Below are 17,815 nucleotides of genomic sequence, written 5' to 3'. Positions count from 1 at the left end.
TCTCATTTATCTTTCTGGACACTACTGGTTAGGTTTAGGGTACAGTTTTAGGTTAGGTAGGTACGTTTTACTTTGAAAACATCGTCTGATTACAACCTTATTTCGCTCAGTTTTGGCGCCCCCCACTGGATATTTCACTTTAAAACTGCAGCCAAGAGGTGTGATGAAGCACGTAATTTCAGTTTTGCAAAAACATTGCAATGCTCACATAAATTTCATGAGACCAGGCTGAATCTACAAGTACTGAAGTTTACTTGTCAAGTATATTGGCTATAGATTTCCACACCACAACTGTCAGAGATCCTGTAGACCCAGGGTTCATTCACTGATTATTTAAGCTAAACAGATCCATTGAAGTGTAGTGTGCTCCTGTGACCACTGCATGACTGTTAGGAATCAAATGGCTTTTCTTACTACTGCTAAAACAACACACACCACACTACTTTTCTTTTTCTATTTCTGGAATGAAGACCTCAGACTGTCCCTCTGAGCTGATCATCAACTTGACTTGGACTTTCATCACTTCCCCACCAGCCAAGAACAATGTTGTCACCCAAACATAAAAGACCTGTCCTAGGACTCATCCTGAATTATCAGCTGATCATTGATCATTTTACAACTGCCTATTACTATTATTTTATGCTGCCCAACATAAGGACAATCTGATTCTTCTTTGACCCTGACTGCACACAGTATTCTCATGAAAATATTATTATTACTCATTCTTTGCTGGTCTGCCCATATCTGCCACATAAGTACTCCAGCAGAATCCAAAATGTTGCAACATTACTTTTAGGCCTATAAAACAACCAGAATTTGAAACCTTCTAATTTGCTCTTTACATTGGTTGTAAAGAATCAAGTAGCTGTAACTGTGAGAATCAAAATCAATCTGTTTGGCCTACAATGCATACAACATACACATTGTCTTGTTAAAATTCTTATCAGGGTCATGCCAAAATAAAGCATTAGTTAAATCTAAGAGGAAAAGATGATTAGTTTGGATTTCCAGTGCCTAAATAAAAGCAAATGGGAAAAGCAAACATGTTGAAATTATAATGTTATACATTGAATTTCATTGTGTCATCTTTAAGAAGTCACCAGAGTGAAATGCAAGCTTATTCAGAGGACTTTCCAAAATGGCACGGAAAACGTGTTTCCATTATAGAGCTCACCCAAAAATGTAAATTTTCTCATAATTTACTCACCCTCATGCCATCCCAGATGTGTATGACTTTCTTTCTTCTGCTGGACACAAATTAAAATTTTAGAGGGATATCTCAGCTCTGTTAGTCCATTCAATGGTAGTGAATGGTGGCCAGAACTTTGAAGCTCCAAAAGTACATAAAGGCAGCATAAAAGTAATTCATATGACTCCTGTGGTTTCATCCATATCTTCTGAAGACATATGATAGATTGTAGGTGAGAAGCAGATCAATATTTAATTCCTTTTTTACTATTAATTATCCTCCCTGCCCAGTAGGTGGCTGTAAGGGGGTTCGAGGGAAAGGAGGCGGCAAGAACCGGCTTGAGAATATAAATAATAATTTAATGAACAACTTAAACAAAAACACACAACCACAAACACACACACAGTACAGCTGCCTGTAATTCTCTCTCTCTCGAACTGTCGTCCCCGGCCGCCTTCATCCCTCACGCGCCCCATCAGGCTGATTGGGGACCAGGCGTGCGTCATTCCAGCCCGGCCCCGCCCTCCTCGGCTCTACAGTGGCGATATGCACAAATAATTTGAAGCGGCAAAAACAATAGAAAGAGAAAAGTGCTTAGGAAGACTGGTGTAGGTGGACCTTTGTAGTAAAAAGGACTTGAATAGTGATCTGTTTTTCACCCACATCTATCATATCGCTTCAGAAGACATGGATTAAACCACTGCAGTCGTATTAATTACTTATGATTCCTTTATGTGCTTTTTGGTGCTTCAAAGTTCTGGTCACCATTCACTTGCATTGTATGAACCTACAGAGTTGAAATATTCTCCAAAAAATAACTATTTGTGTTCAGCAGAAGTAAGAAGTTCATACACGTCTTGGATGGCATGAGGGTGAGTAAATGATTAGAGAACTTTCATTATTGGGTGAAATATCCCTTTAAGAAAAAAGCAATATTGTATTTCAGTGTGTGCAAAACACAGAGATAAACAGTCATGTCTGCATTTTGCTTTTAGCTATAGCACAGTAAATGCACATACTGATGAGAAAAGAAACAGCAAATGTGTATTGCTTTTGCTTGCTTTTCCCATTTCAAACAGTCTTTCTAAATTAAGAATATACGCATTTTCAGCAAACTGCAGTGGGAGTCTGAGGCAGAGTGATCACCTGAACACCTTACTTTACCATTATTTGGTCATGCAGGATAATTTGACAACTGAAATGAATTTCCAAACAGCTGTTATAGCACAACCAGAGAAAATCTACGAACAGTAAGTCGTACTGTTTTCTGAAGCTTGAATCAAGAAGACTGTGGAATTTATTAACAGTACTGGAAATGTGTGTGAAATTATGTTATGAATATGAAGTGTGATTATTTATTTATTTTATCTGCCCTCTAAATGGGTTTCAAACGGAGTTACATTATTATTGCATAACGCAGTCAATGCACCATTCAAAGATAATGCAGTGTAACAGAATTTAAAAAATGTCAGTTAGTTTTACTGTATACCATTTGCCTAGGTTGACTGTAATTAGCATTTTATGTGTGTAATTCATTAGCAACGTTGTATCTTAACAGGCTTTGAACTGTGTGGTCAAATAGAGGTGTTATTCATGCGCGTTTGTTGTGATTGGTCTCTATGCACCGGAAACGACGTATTCAGCCAAAATTCCACCTCTGCACATTCATACCATTCAGGTCTTCCACTGTAACCCTTCACATATTTTGAAATGATTTGATGTTAGTGTAAAACATAAAGCGCTTATTTCTTAAATTAGCAAATCACTTTCGGTAACAATTTGCAATAAGTTTGTATTTGTTAACAGTCGTTAACTACAATACTTTTAAAGGTTTCAACATGTACAAATACATTTTCAAAATTAGAATTTGAATATGTTAACATTAGTTAGTGCAGAACTAACATACACTTAAAATAAACAATTGTATTTTGTACATTAACATTAATCAATATTAATAAACGCTGATATAATACTGTTCGTCATTAGTGCGTGATGCCTAATGCATTTAAATCTCGATTTCATTTATTTATGTGATCTTACGATGTATTTGACGAACTTTCAGTCGAAAGTGCTGCTATCTGACTGTTCCTCTGTCTAGCTTACGCTGAGCGATTTGCGTCACTTCCACCAATAACAAGAAACGTCAGCTTGGCCAGGTTGTTCGAGGAGGCGGAGAGACAGACAGGAGGAGCGGAGGACTGCCTCACCTCGAGCAGCAGTAGCTTTCAGTGTCGGAGTTGTTAAGATGGCTGTCACGGGCTCCTTATAAAGGACTGGAATAATTTCATCCGTGAGGTTGTGGCAGATCAGCAAGTCATTTCGTCGCGGCGGCGGTAGAAGTATTTCACATACACAGAGGTGGGTGGTGCTGGTGCTTTGAGCGATCGATGCAGGGAAAATAAAAACAAAAAGGTTTGATGCGTCACTGTACGCGATAGCCAATCAGAGTTTGAGTGGATATGCGAAATCGTTTTTTTAACCAATCATTTTAGAGCGAGGCGGGACTTTGTGCGTCAGCCGAACATGATATAGCTTAAAAAATGTCAGCTGTATCAAACGCAGATTTCTGTGTCAGTGATCACACTCATACGTTTGAAATTTTAAATATAAATTCTGGTAACATTTTTTATCAGATCTATACGATGGCAAACATTGTATGTAATGTCACAGATGAGTTCTCCTTTGTTTGAGCAGAAATCAGCAAGGCTACTGGTACAGTATGCAAATATAGACAAAGTAGGCAGAGAATTTAGGTCAGGGCTGCACTAAGTTGAAAGTACCTTTTGAGTGATCAGGTGACCTAAAATGCAGTTTTCAAGTATTATAAATAGAATTCTGTGCTGATATGAGTTGCTTTTATATCTATGTTGTTCCAGCTTGAAATGCTATGTCAGAATTTACAGTAAACAGTTTGCTGGAAGTAAACCCTGATATAAAGCTATTCAGATTAAAGATATTTCAGTTTAATCTAAGTGTACATTTCATTACTTTAACAAACATACTTGTTTTAAAAATGTAAAGACTTCAACCCCTAGGCAAAGCAAAGAGAAATTGCCTTTAAGAGTTCACTGATCTTTCAGATCACCAATCCAGGTCTATGAATTCCGAAGCTCTTCCTAGAGAATGCCAGTGAGCAGGTGCAAAAGCATTACATCAGTCCTGAACAAGTATCTGTTTTACCACATGAAAAATAAATTGCTATGAGAAATGGTGTCATGTTAGTGATTCAGGGACAAGGAGAGCAAACAGAGAGCCAGCCAGAGAGCATTCATGATTCCATTATAGAGTAGTAACAAGCCAGGCTCCCAGACTGAGACGAGGGAGGCCCTTGGAGGGAGTCAGACAGGGCCACATAAAAAGGCTTAATGCATATCTCCGAGAGAGGATTAGTGCTACTGCAGTGGAGATAAAGCTGCCATCAGGGGTTTTATTTCCCAGCTGACTACTGCACACTAGCACTAAAATAGTTTCCCAAGGGCTGTTTTGTTCTGTCTGATGAGGTTATGATTCAGATAACTAAATAGAAGCTCTAAAATAAAGTCCTGAAAGCTCACAGCCTGAGGATTACTCCAGTTTGGTTTATAGGAACAGAAGGCAGATGGATAATAGGCTTTATGCTCAAAGTTATCCTGTAATAGTAAATAAATAAATACAATAAGTGAGTATATGTACTACAAAAGCTCTCAGTTCGATGGACACAATAAAAGCTGCATAGGACTTGTGTGTATCAAATGACTCAGAGTGCTGAGATTACATCAGCTTCTCCTGCTTCATATGGATTTATTACACAAGAGAGCAGAGGCAGAAACTGTTCAAAGACCAGAACCCTTAGTAATACCAATGTGTGGCATGTAACATATTTTATTGTTTTAAGAGTTGTACTCAGCATAGATGCAATACTACGAAGGGGGTAATTTCCTGTTGCTTGTTCTACTCCTTTAATTCAATGACACAAATTACCTCTATAGATCTATATAATTAAATACCTTAGAATGTTGTCATTTTGAAGAGTTTACATTTGAAAAAAAAAAAATTAAATGCTTATGAGGCCATACCAGAGGCAGATGGGGTTTTTTTTCCCCAAGAGAAACGCAAACTAGTAGCATTTTATATATATACATACACACACACACACACAGTTGAAGTCAGAAGTTTACATACACCAGATACTTATAAACTCAGTTTTTCACAATTCTTGACATTTAATCGTAGAAAAAATCCCTGTTTTAGGTCAGTTAGGATCACTACTTTATTTTAAGAATGTGAAATGTCAGAATAATTGTAGAGATAATTATTTATTTCAGCTTTTATTTCTTTCATCACATTCGCAGTGGGTCAGAAGTTTTCATACACTTTGTTAGTATTTGGTAGCATTGCCTTTACATTTTTTAACTTGGGTCAAATATTTTGGGTAGCCTTCCACAAGCTTCTCACAATAAGTTGCTGGAATGTTGGCCCATTCCCCCAGACAGAACTGGTGTAACTGAATCAGGTTTCTAGGCCTCCTTGCTCATGCACGCTTTTTCAGTTCTGCCCATAAATTGTCTATCGGACTGAGATCAGGGCTTTGTGATGGCCACTCCAGTACCTTGACTTGTCCTTAAGCCATTTTTCCACAACTTTGGAGGTATGCTTGGGGTAATTGTCCATTTGGAAGACCCATTTGTGACCAAGCTTTAACTTCCTGGCTGATGTGTTGAGATGTTGCTTCAATATATCCACATAATTTTCCTTCCTCATGATTCCATCTATTTTGTGAAGTCCACCAGTTCCTCCTGCAGCAAAGCACCCCCATAACATGATGCTGCCACCCCATGCTTCACGGTTGGGATGGTGTTCTTCGGCTTGCAAGCCTCACCCTTTTTCCTCCAAACATAACGATGGTCATTATGGCCAAACAGTTAAATTTTTGTTTCATCAGACCAGAGGAAATTTCTCTGATCTTTTTCACCATGTGCAATTTTTTATGGCGGTTTTGGAGCAGTGGCTTCTTCCTTCCTGAGCAGCCTTTCAGGTTATGTCGATATAGGACTCATTTTACTGTGGATATAGATACTTGTCTACCTGTTTCCTCTTGCATCTTCTCAAGGTCCTTTGCTGTTGTTCTGGGATTGATTTTCACTTTTCGCACCAAACTATGTTCATCTCAGGGAGACAGAATGTGTCTCCTTCCTATGGCTGCACGGTCCCATGGTGTTTATACTTGGGTACTGTTGTTTGAACAGATGAACATGGTACCTTCAGGCGTTTGGAAATTGCTCCCTAGGATGACTTGTGGAGGTCCACAAATTTTTTTCTGAGCTCTTGGCTGATTTCTTTTGATTTTCCCATGATGTCAAGCAAAGAGGCACTGGGTTTGAAGGTAGGCCTTAAAATACATCCACAGGTACACCTCCAATTGACTCCAATTAGCCTATCAGAAGTTAATTGCCTAAAGTCTTGACATAATTTTCTGGAATTTTCCAAGCTGCTTAAAGGCACAGTTAACTTAGTGCATGTAAATTTCTGACCCACTGGAATCGTGATAGAGTCAATTAAAAGTGAATCAATCTGTCTAAACAATTGTTGGAAACATTACTTGTGTCATACACAAAGTAGATGTCCTAAACGACTTGCCAAAACTATAGTTTGCCAGTATGAAATCTGTGGAGTGGTTAAAAAATGAGTTTTAATGTGGTGTAATTAAGTGTATGTAAACTTCTGACTTCAACTGTATATATATATATATATATATATATATATATATATATATATATATATATATATATATATATATATATATATATATACATACACACACACACACACACACACAGTATATATACATATTTATATATTGTAAGCCTAAATAGTAAATGGTACCCACATATAACATCAAATTCAGTCATGCTGGCTTATACAGAAAACAAATCTGACTGCCTTTCTTATATGGAAAATGCTACAAGATTTAGTTGCTGTGCAATTGCTCTGTAATGTTGCCCTATTCTTCAGATCTGCAGATGGGTCAGGGTCTGTGGAGGGTGGCGAGGAACCAGCAGCTGCAGCAGCAGTACAGTGAACAGTTCTTCCTCCAGCGGGAGAGAGAGCGGGGTTGGAGGGCAGGGCCCCCACTGACTGAGCCACTGCAGCAGCGCCGCACACCACAGTGCCAGGTCCCTGGTACTGACATCAGCCACCTTCTCCGTGCCCGCAAGTGCAAAGATGAGCAGGGCTTCATTGACCTTGAGATGCTACCACCCGAACTCAGCATCACCATCCTCTCATACCTGAATGCTACCGAACTGTGCCTGGCCTCCTGCGTATGGCAGGACTTGGGCAATGATGAGTACCTGTGGCAGGGGTTAGTTTGGATGTGTTTAATTTTCATATAAAATCATTATAGTTAGTGGGGAGGCTGGCATTAATTTCAAGATTAGAAATATTTTCTCAATTATAATTCATTGCCACTTGCATAAGAGCCAGGAAACGGTATTCGTTAGCATTTGACAAAACTTCATGGATTTGATTAAAACTACATGACAGTACAGAGAAATTGAATTACTTTATTCTGCTTTTAGATTTCCAACTATACTGTAGAATATTGGATGTATTCTTTAAAATAAAGAAAAAATACGTCTGTCAATCGATTAAAAAATTAATTACAAGATGTTCTGATTGATAAATCGAATTAATGCAATAGATTTATATTTGCTGAGAAGGGCCTCCAAATAAAGATGATGTATAATGTAGAGTATAATTCAGGTAATACAGGTAACACATTCAGGGCTCAACATTAAAGATTCTTTCTGCTGGCTGGTCAGGCCAGTAGTTCAGATTTTTACTTGACCTGCCAACATTTTCGCTGGCCCCTCCACAAAAAATAAATAATAATAATAATAATAATTTTCGCTATGTATTTTTGTAAGTATATGTGCCAGAATTAATATTTTTCCAATATGTTATATTTGAACTAGATTTGCTGGAAGACATAGACATACGATGCAAAACAATACTGATTGTATTAATTTTCAAACCATTCTTACTGATGCCTCAAAATTCATTTTCACAGTTTAAATAAAACCTTATCTGTGTTGGTCAACTAGATAATGTTAACTTCGTAACAAGTTTAAATGAGCAATTTGCAATAATAACACTATGTTACACAATTTTTGTTCCTGGGTAGTAAGTGTTATTTCCTGATTGCTTATGCCTCAAAAGTATAGAAAATTGCTGTTATTCCCCATAAACTTTGCTTTTGTGACCAGGACAGTGATATTTCGAAATTTACGTATTTCCAATGGGAAAATGGGCGAATTTGTGTCTTTTCGTTTACATAAAGTCAGAAAAAAACAACATATGAATCCAAATTAACATGTATTTATACTAAAGTAATACAAAAATGACTACAAAAGATTTAGAAGTGAGTAGTTTTTCGAGATTTCCGATTTTACTGTAAATCACTTTCACGAATCAGCCCCCAAATGTAGCCTCCCATCATGTTCTCGTTATATTGTCCTTGGTAGCGGCGTTCAAAGTCCAGTATATCCTGATGGAAGCGCTCGCCTTGCTCCTCCAAGTACGCTCTATGTTCTACTTGAATTTATCAAGATGAGAATCAAGGATATAGACTTTGAGGGACGTCCTACAGCCCATTGTGCCGTAGTTCTTCACCAGATTCTCAACCAGCTCCACATAGTTTTCGGCCGTATGATTGCCCAGGAAGCCCCGAACCACTGCGACAAAGCTGTTCCAAGCCGCTTTCTCCTTACTAGTGAGCTTCTTGGGGAAATCATTGCACTCCAGGATCTTCTTTATCTGTGGTCCGACGAAGAAACTGGCTTTGACCTTTGCCTCAGACAGCTTAGGGAAGAAGTCTTGAAGGTACTTGAAGGCTGCCTACTCCTTATCTAGAGCTCTGACAAATTGTTTCGTAAGGCCCAATTTGATGTGCAGTGATGGCATCAGCACCTTCTGGGGGTCCAACAGTGGCTCCCACTTGACGTTGTTCCTCCCCACAGAGAACTCAGTCCGCTGTGGCCAGTCCCGGCTATGGTAGTGCACCTTAGTGTCCCTGCTGTCCCAAAGGCAAAGATAGCAGGGAAAATTGGTAAAACCGTCTTGGAGACCCATCAGGAATGCCACCATTTTTAAGTCTCCTATTACCTCCCAGCCGTTCTCATCATACTTCAAGGCATCCAGCAAGGTCTTGATATGTATCTACTTAGGCAGCTGGAACTAAACTGAACTGGTGGGCTTAAGGCCCCTGTATTTATACTACTATTTATATTACTGGAAAGTTCTAGAAGTTACTCCAAGTTTACTCAGCACTGAATCTATCTGGAATGTTCTGGAAAATAGGTAAATTTCTAAATATCACTGTCCTGTTCACAAAAGCATAGTTTGTGGGGAATAATAGCCATTTTCTATACTTTTGAGGCATAAGCAATTAGGAAATAACACTTACTACCCAGGAACCAAAAAAACATAATTGTTACACGGTGTAATGTTCAATATCTGTGTCTCTCTCTATCTGTCTGTCTGTCTATCTATCTGTAGACAAGTACCAAGTAAAGCATAAAGCAAGTAAAGCATTTTCATATAATCACACTAAATTAATGTGTTAAATAGACAGCTCTAATATATATATATATATATATATATATAATATTATTATTTTTTTTATTTTTATTTTTATTTTTTCTCACTTCTAGGAAATGTGCCCTTTTGTTTCAGTGTTTGTCCTGTTCAATTTCTTGTTTTTCTTTGTCTGCCCTCTAGCCTGTGTAAGTCCACTTGGGGTCACTGTTCCATATACAATCGAAGGCTTCCACATGGATTTTCTTATAGAAAGCTTTACATGGAGTTAGATGAAGGAAGTCTAACCTTCAACGCCAACCCGCAAGAGGTACAAAAAATCACAAGCTTTTGTTTGGTCTTACCACACTAACATCTTCATAATTAGTGGCCAAGCCAGTTAATGTAATAATGGATAGGGAACACAGAAATTATGGTACCCACAATATGCTTTGGAAATACAATTCTGACCAGCCCTAGCTAAGATTAATGTGACTGGTTCCCCCTCCACCCTGTAAATTTCCACATATGCCGGCAATGCTCCTACTGAAAGCAAAATAAATTATTTTAACAAGTTCACCTGGAATTAATAATAGTGCATGACATAGCCTTGCAGACCGCAACCCATGCTGCAAGATTAAAATGAAATTGATGGTTTTTCTCTCATACAAGTTGCTCTTAAAATATCACTTCTGTCCAAAATGCATTTGAATGTCTTTGACTCCCTTTCGCCCATGTCTTAGGTTAGATTAGCAAAGCTTTAGCTGTCCACTTAAAGGACATGTGATAGCCTTGCTCTGGACTAAACTGCAGTGTCTGGCAAAAACTGTGCCCCCCCTCCTTCTCTTTTTCCTAATCCCCACACCCTGTTTTATGTTGGCTCTTTCATTCAGGGTATCAGTTACTTCATGTCCAGAGGCATTCTGGTGGACCACCCGAAGGAAATTGCCAAGTTTATATTCTATACCAGAATGCTGAATTGGAAGATGCTGCGGATTTATCTTGATGAGCGGTTTGTACCTTTTCTTGATTTTTTTTTATTTTTTTTTTTAACTGTAGGTCTATGTCTTTTACTGAGCTACATTCAGTAATTTCGTGATTCAGACAGGTTACGTTCTTTATATTGTGCTGCTTCAACTGAAATTGACTATGCGCTCTTTAATGGTGATTATAATTACTGCATTTGCAGGCGAGATGTCCTGGATGAGCTAGTCACACTTCATAATTTTAGCAACCAGTTCCTCCCTAATGCACTCAGGGACTTCTTCAGACACATTCATGCCCCAGAGGAGAGGGGCGAATACCTGGAGACCCTCATCACCAAGTTTTCTCATCGCTTTTGTGCCTGCAATCCCACTCTGGTGCGAGAAGTGGGCCTAAGTCCTGGTGAGTGAACTGCAACACAAAAAAGATCCCAAAAAATCACAGATAAAGACACTTTTTTTATATGAAACAAAAGTGTCAGAAAAGATCCCAGATCAGCACTTATCTAGTCTGTTACTGTTATTGTGACACCAAGATCACAGTAATTTGCTTTGCTGTTTGTTGAACTGCGGGTGTACAAGTGTACAGCAGGTCACAAGTGATGTTCTCAGATTTTTGCCACAGGCAATGATTTAAGCTGAAATACTGGTTCCAAGGTTGGTACAGACAAATCACAAATTGCAAGATTAGCATTGTAATGTGTTCATTTGAATCATCCTCAACCCTCTGGTAAAGATGTGTGTGATGTTGTCTTTGTATAGATCTAGATGTGAGAAATCCTTGTACTAACACTATCATTTGCCTCTAAAGCCAAGCTAAGCCCAGTGGCTTAAAGGGTTAGCAAAAGAGTACCCTGCTCCAACCAATCAAATTTACCCTCTGTAATAACACTTGACTTGTGGTGCATGTGTGCTACTGTAGAATCTGAATGATGTATTGTAAATTACAGTTAAAGAGCCAAGATGGGCTCCTCTCATGTTGTTCCCATCCTAATGCTGCGACGGAGTTGCTGCATGCTAACATCAGTGTTTCTACTATATGAGACTCGTGCCAAGATATTTAGAGGACTTCCTGTCTTTCCCCCTTTTAAACACCTTATACCTTCTAAGTCACTATTTTTTAGTTTTTTTTTTTTTCACATTCTGATCATAACTTTAAAGGTTAAAGCTGTAAACAGAACTTTAAAGGCATGATAGGAAGATAGCTTTTGCCATATATCTGATGGATGCAGCTGTGAAAGCCCGCTGAAAGAGCTAGCTATGTGAGGTAGCAGTTACAACGTGTGGCGTAAACGCATCTCTCTCTTCTGGGTTTGCAGATGCAGTGTACGTGCTGTGCTACTCTCTCATCCTTCTCTCCATTGACCTCACCAGCCCCCATGTGAAGAACAAGATGTCCAAGAGGGAGTTTATCCGAAACACACGGCGGGCTGCTCAGAACATCAGCGAGGACTTTGTAGGCCACCTCTATGACAACATCTATCTGATCGGCCATGTGGCGGCCTAGCCACTACAGTGCATGATGCATTAGAACAGGCGGCTGGTACATAAACATTGGCGACTGCGCTTGGAAGGATTCTGCGCTTGGAAGAAAAACACTGTCAGAACATTGCAGGTCATTTTAAACTGAAGTTATATGAGTTAAGCTTGATGTGATGTGCTGCAGTGCATTGCAAAGGAGTGGAGTACACGGACAACCACAATGTGAAGAAACAACAAAACAAGTCAGCTGTTAGCAGGCTAACATACTGGCAGAGATAGCAACAATCTTATCCTACCACAAATCACTTAACCATACAGAACAATGTAGCTGCATGAAGAGATATGAGATAAGCTATGAAGTCAGTTAAAGCTGAATGTAGATGTTATGGGGCTAACGTCAAATTGGCAAAACATCTATTTTCTTCCTCATTCTAATTTTGAAACTGCGGTGTTTATCCAATGAATGTCACCATTTTTTTTTATTTTGCCATATCTACAGTAGCATTCCAAGATGATTCTTCCCAAATTCACAAACGCCACTAATCTCCTGTCCTGTCAGTCAGTTTAATTCATTATTCTTACAACAGTTCACTCTGGGTTGGATATAAAAATATCTTGAAATTAATGGTGGTGAGAAGATATATTAGTTTTTATTATTATTATTATTATTATTATTATTATTATAATTATTATTCCAGTGTCTTTCCACTTAGACCACCTATTAATACTCTAAGCAAATTAGGCAAGTCTACAGCTGCTGTAATATGAAAGGATTGACAAACTAAAACATATAATGAACAAAGTGTTGTATTTTTTTATTATTATTATTATTATTGTGCGTGTGTGTGGTTTCTAGTTTACGAGGATATATGTTTGTGCATTGTCACATGTGTCTCATCTTCTTTGAGGAGTGTAAAACCCTGTGAGACACTGTAAGCACTGAACTTTTATTATTTATCATCTGTTGTTTGTTTGGTAAAATTTTTTGTTGGTTATTTTCTTTTCTACAGATTTCTAATTTTCCTTTTTTTGTGTTTTTTTATTTTTATTTTATTTTTGTTTTATTAGCTACATTCCAAACCGCTTTCATTGTCTGTGCAAACATTTTGAAAATCACTCTGAGATCACTTAAGTCATGTCCATTTACTGGACATCAGAGTGCTTTAATCTAGAAAGTCTTTGCCTTTTTCTCAAATTATACTTTGGAAATTACTTTAGAAAATATTCCCAACTCATGAACGTGGGTATTTATTTTATTTTATTTTTCAAAATCAGTTGCCAATAGTGATGATTACATACTAAAAACTACCATATACACAATAATAAGGAGAATTTTTCACAAGCTCTTGATAGATTAAAGTAGAATATTTTATTTGCACAAAACGTGTGTGTGTGTGTGTGTGTGTGTGTATATATATATATATATATATATATATATATATATATATATATATATATACACACACACAAACATTTAATTTTATTTAAGAGTATTTTATATAAGAGTTGTGATTTTTCCCTCAATTAATAGAGTGAATTTCCTTTTGCACTTTTTGGCTTTTACCATGTCTATGAGCACACAACCACTCAGCAAACTGTGTGACATAATTTATTTTATGAAATGTCCCAATGAAGGTTAGCCTATATAATATGGACTATTGTTGTCCAGTAGGAATTAACTGTAATTGTAATAACAGATTAAAGCTCATCTTTCCCTAGTTCCTTTGGTCTTTCTTTTTACCATGCTTTCTTTTTACCATGCTGAGCATTACATATTTATCCAGAAAATGTCATTTAATTTGAACAAATCTGCTTATCTGTAGTTAAATAGCAGAAAAGATTTGTTTAATATAGATTTAAGAATGATAACACTGGACGAACACACTTATAGATTGTATCCAAATAAAATAACATTTAAAAAATCCCTGTGTTGTTGATATTTGCATGGCATGTGCATAATGTGTGATAGCATATTTAAAAAATAAAAGAAATGCTTTAACAGAGATGCTAATGGGTAATAAAACATAACATTTCATAGTACTAGGATTTTAGCAACTGCCTTCATTAAAAAAAAAAAAAAAGAATAATTTGTCATAGATTCACAAACTGCATCAACATTCATATTTAAACACAAATTAATCTATTTTGAATCTATTGAATCTTATCAGAGACTATTTCTTATTTAGAGACAGGCCACTTCTATTATAATGAATGGGAGAAATTGGAATGCCAAACCAAAGAGCTCTAAGCGCCCAACAGATGTAGAAAAGAAGTCCCGCCTCACAGGTAAAGAGCCAATCACATTTTAGATACAGATATTGCCTGTCAATCAACTCGAGAATACGCATGCGCATTAGCTATACATGCATTTTTAGCATAATGTGATGTTAAGAAGCTACATTTATGATATCAGTGTTGTCAAATTTTACTGCTGATTTGAAATATGTTGTCTAAACGTAAGCCTGGCAAGTAGTTTTCGAGAGTTCGGTGTTCCCCCATTCAAGTAGATAGGAGCTGCACTAGCATGACTTGAAATAGTCTCCCGGGAGTATTCCAAAGATGGCCGACAGTGAACGGACTTGCTAGAAAGACTATAATCTTACTGAAATGAGACAGTTTCTTCCTTGAAATTAGACAGCAATTTCTAATTAGACAGCAAGACCTCTAGCATTGAATTATGCATGTCTTATGTGCAGTAATATAAAAAGATAGGTTCAAACACTTTGTAACGTTTTCACAATTATTCTGAATCCGGAAGACATGCTTATCGGTGTGATAATAATCATTGTCTGCATTCAGCGTAGCGTTCGGTTGACGATTGAGGCAAGCAATTTTAAAGGATTATTTTAAAGAGGCTCGTTATATTTTTAATGAGCTAATTCATTTCGGGAGGAGGGAGCAATTTGAGCGGGCCAACAAGTATCTAATGTCATTTATTTATTTATTTTGTTATGAGGCATATAAAGTAGACCTATTTCTTATTACAACTTTAAAACCACACATCCATTTACTTTGTTCGACATCTAATATGCCATCAACAATTCAGCGTTGAAAACAGTAGGTCTATATTTAATATTTTTTTATGAAAATACAAAATGAAGGCTATTATTGCAACAGTCTAATTGATAGCAGGCAGTAACACAGATTTTAGTTAAGTAACACGGCTTTTTAGTCAATGCAAAATACTTTTTTTTTTTACCTCTCAAACCCTTTCTTTTTCTGCTTTGTCCATGGATTTATCAAAGGCATGTCATTTAAAGGTTGTTTATCTGAGGTGACATTATGTTTCTCAGGTCTAATGGCAGAGTTTTGGCTATAATTTGGCATGATTGATGATGTCCTTGCATTCACTATGACTGCATTTCATCAATACAACCCGCTCAACGACAGAGCGAGCCTCTCTGACGCCTGAAACTGCGTCTGGACAACCTGACACCATATTGAAAATGCAAAGACCTTGTGATTTTGACACTTCTGTGATGGGGATATATGTTGGTGTATCAGCAGACTATAAATATATGAACAGCTATATATATATACAAATACATGAAGGCTATAAATTCTTATAAATAGCCATACAAATAATAGTAATAATAGCCTAATAACAGCCTAATTTATGTAGGCCTATTTTACACTAAATTAATGAAGTATAATTCACACTAAATTTTCTAATATGCGGTTGGTGCTGATGTTGTTTTATCATAAATTAGATTAGAAGAGTTCTCTGATCTGTAGGCCTATTACAGTAGAATAATCTCAGAGACTGCACTAACTTGACATCAAGGAGAATAATAGAGCATGTCTGTTCTCTTATTATTATTTTGGTTAGGAATCACCATAAATGCTTCTTCCCCCTTGTAAGTGCTTTGGTGTATTTTAATAGTAGCCTATTTCTCTCACGCAATTCGTTCATCGACTGAACGAATGCCCAGCAGATGCCAAAATTCATGATGCTCAAAAACTAAAACCACAGTTGCCAACCCAAAGGTCTCCAGTTTTATAGCAAATGCCTTGAGTAATTGGAATTTTGGTTTTAGTTTAATATTAACGTTTATGGCCAGGGCCATGGAAAAGGCTACTTTGGCGCACATCTGCAGTCTTTGTAGTCGCTAAATTTTACATTTTGTGTGTGAGGGACGGAGCCATTGTAGCAGACAGATCCAACGGAGACAAGGTTACAAACAGTGTGTCTGTTCTTTCAGTTTTGTGCTCTGATTTACCCTGGATATCGTCTATATTTGTTAGGGATAACTTAATTTGATTTCAAAAGCATGTTGGGAAAATACTTTTACGGCAAACAAAATAATAGTGTACTGGAAATGTAGCCTATACTGCATTGTTTCAGGTCTCAACTGCCAGCGCACTTACAGTAAGTGTGACTTTTGTCCACAATCCAGTAAAGACCTAGCCTATATATAAAGTATACAGCCTACAAATAAATATAAATATGCATGTTGTGACTCTTAAGGGCCCCTGATGGGAAATCAGTGCAGTAATGTCAGGTAAAGGTGTTCTGTTTGATGACGGAAAGGTTGTTTAGGCTGGTCCTCTCTCCAGGTGTCCTCCTCTATAATGCGGGTATAACCCAGACCCTACGATGGAGGATGGGAGCTCCCCTGTTTTGATAATTGTTTCCTGCACTCCCCCCAGCGACCACCGCCTCAACCGCAATGTAGGTTGCTCTACTAAACAATCAAGAATTTCTGAGTGACTAGGTTGATTGACTTCCTTAGTCATATATCATCGAAGGGAAATGCAATGAATTAATTTCCCTGTCCTGGTACACTGTTCAAGATGACGCCTTATTTTTATTTTTTTTACTTTTGCTTATTCAAATGTCTTTAAAACTTTTTTTTTCTTTTCTTTTTTTTTTTCTTTTTTTTAAATAAAACATGTTTTCATAGGTATTCTCATTTGGATGCAGGAATTCTTGCTGTTTGGATATTTGTGCTGTTGATGTACGCTCCTGTGACTGCAACATTACCCCTTGCATGATCCGGCATTAAATAGCCATTTAAATCAAAAAGACCATAGGCCTACACTCAAAAAAATAAATAAATAATAATAATAGTAATAATATATACAGCTCTGGAAAAAATTAAGAGACCACTGCAAAATTATCAGTTTCTCTGGAGTTACATTTTATAGGTATGTGTTTGAGAAAAATGAACATTTTTGTTTTATCCTATAAAGTACTGACAACATTTCTCCCAAATTCCAAATAAAAATATTGTCATTTAGAGCATTTATTTGCAGAAAATGACAACTGGTCAAAATAACAAAAAAGATGCAGTGTTTTTAGAACTCAATTAATGCAAAGAAATTTCATATTCATTTAAAAAAAAACAAAAAAAACACAATACTAATGTTTTAACTTAGGAAGAGTTCAGAAATCAATATTTGGTGGAATAACCCTTATTTTTAATCACAGCTTTCATGAGTCTTGGCATGCTCTCTACCAGTCTTTCACATTGCTTTTGGGTGACTTTATGCCACACAAATTCAAACAGCTTGGCTTTGTTTGACGGCTTGTGGCCATCCACCTTCCTCTTGATCACATTCCAGAGGTTTTCAATGGGGTTCAGGTCTGGAAATTGGGCTGGCCATG

At 37.2% G+C, this 17,815-nt stretch overlaps 1 protein-coding gene across 1 annotated transcript; it reads left to right on the top strand.

The window, feature by feature from the left end:
• Window positions 1-3,314: 3,314 nt before the first annotated feature.
• LOC127444985 (F-box only protein 8-like) lies at window positions 3,315-13,668 on the top strand. The gene is made up of 6 exons (XM_051704673.1): window positions 3,315-3,547; window positions 7,181-7,529; window positions 9,947-10,073; window positions 10,636-10,754; window positions 10,932-11,128; window positions 12,045-13,668. Exons 2-6 carry the CDS (start codon window positions 7,189-7,191, stop codon window positions 12,230-12,232), a joined length of 972 nt encoding a protein of 323 aa, XP_051560633.1. The 5' UTR covers window positions 3,315-3,547; window positions 7,181-7,188; the 3' UTR covers window positions 12,233-13,668.
• Window positions 13,669-17,815: the final 4,147 nt, after the last annotated feature.

This window comes from Myxocyprinus asiaticus, chromosome 8, assembly GCF_019703515.2.
Source record: "Myxocyprinus asiaticus isolate MX2 ecotype Aquarium Trade chromosome 8, UBuf_Myxa_2, whole genome shotgun sequence".
Lineage (NCBI taxonomy): Eukaryota > Metazoa > Chordata > Actinopteri > Cypriniformes > Catostomidae > Myxocyprinus > Myxocyprinus asiaticus.
Note: the sequence above shows the minus strand (reverse complement) of the source record. Positions and strands in the feature narration are given on the sequence as shown.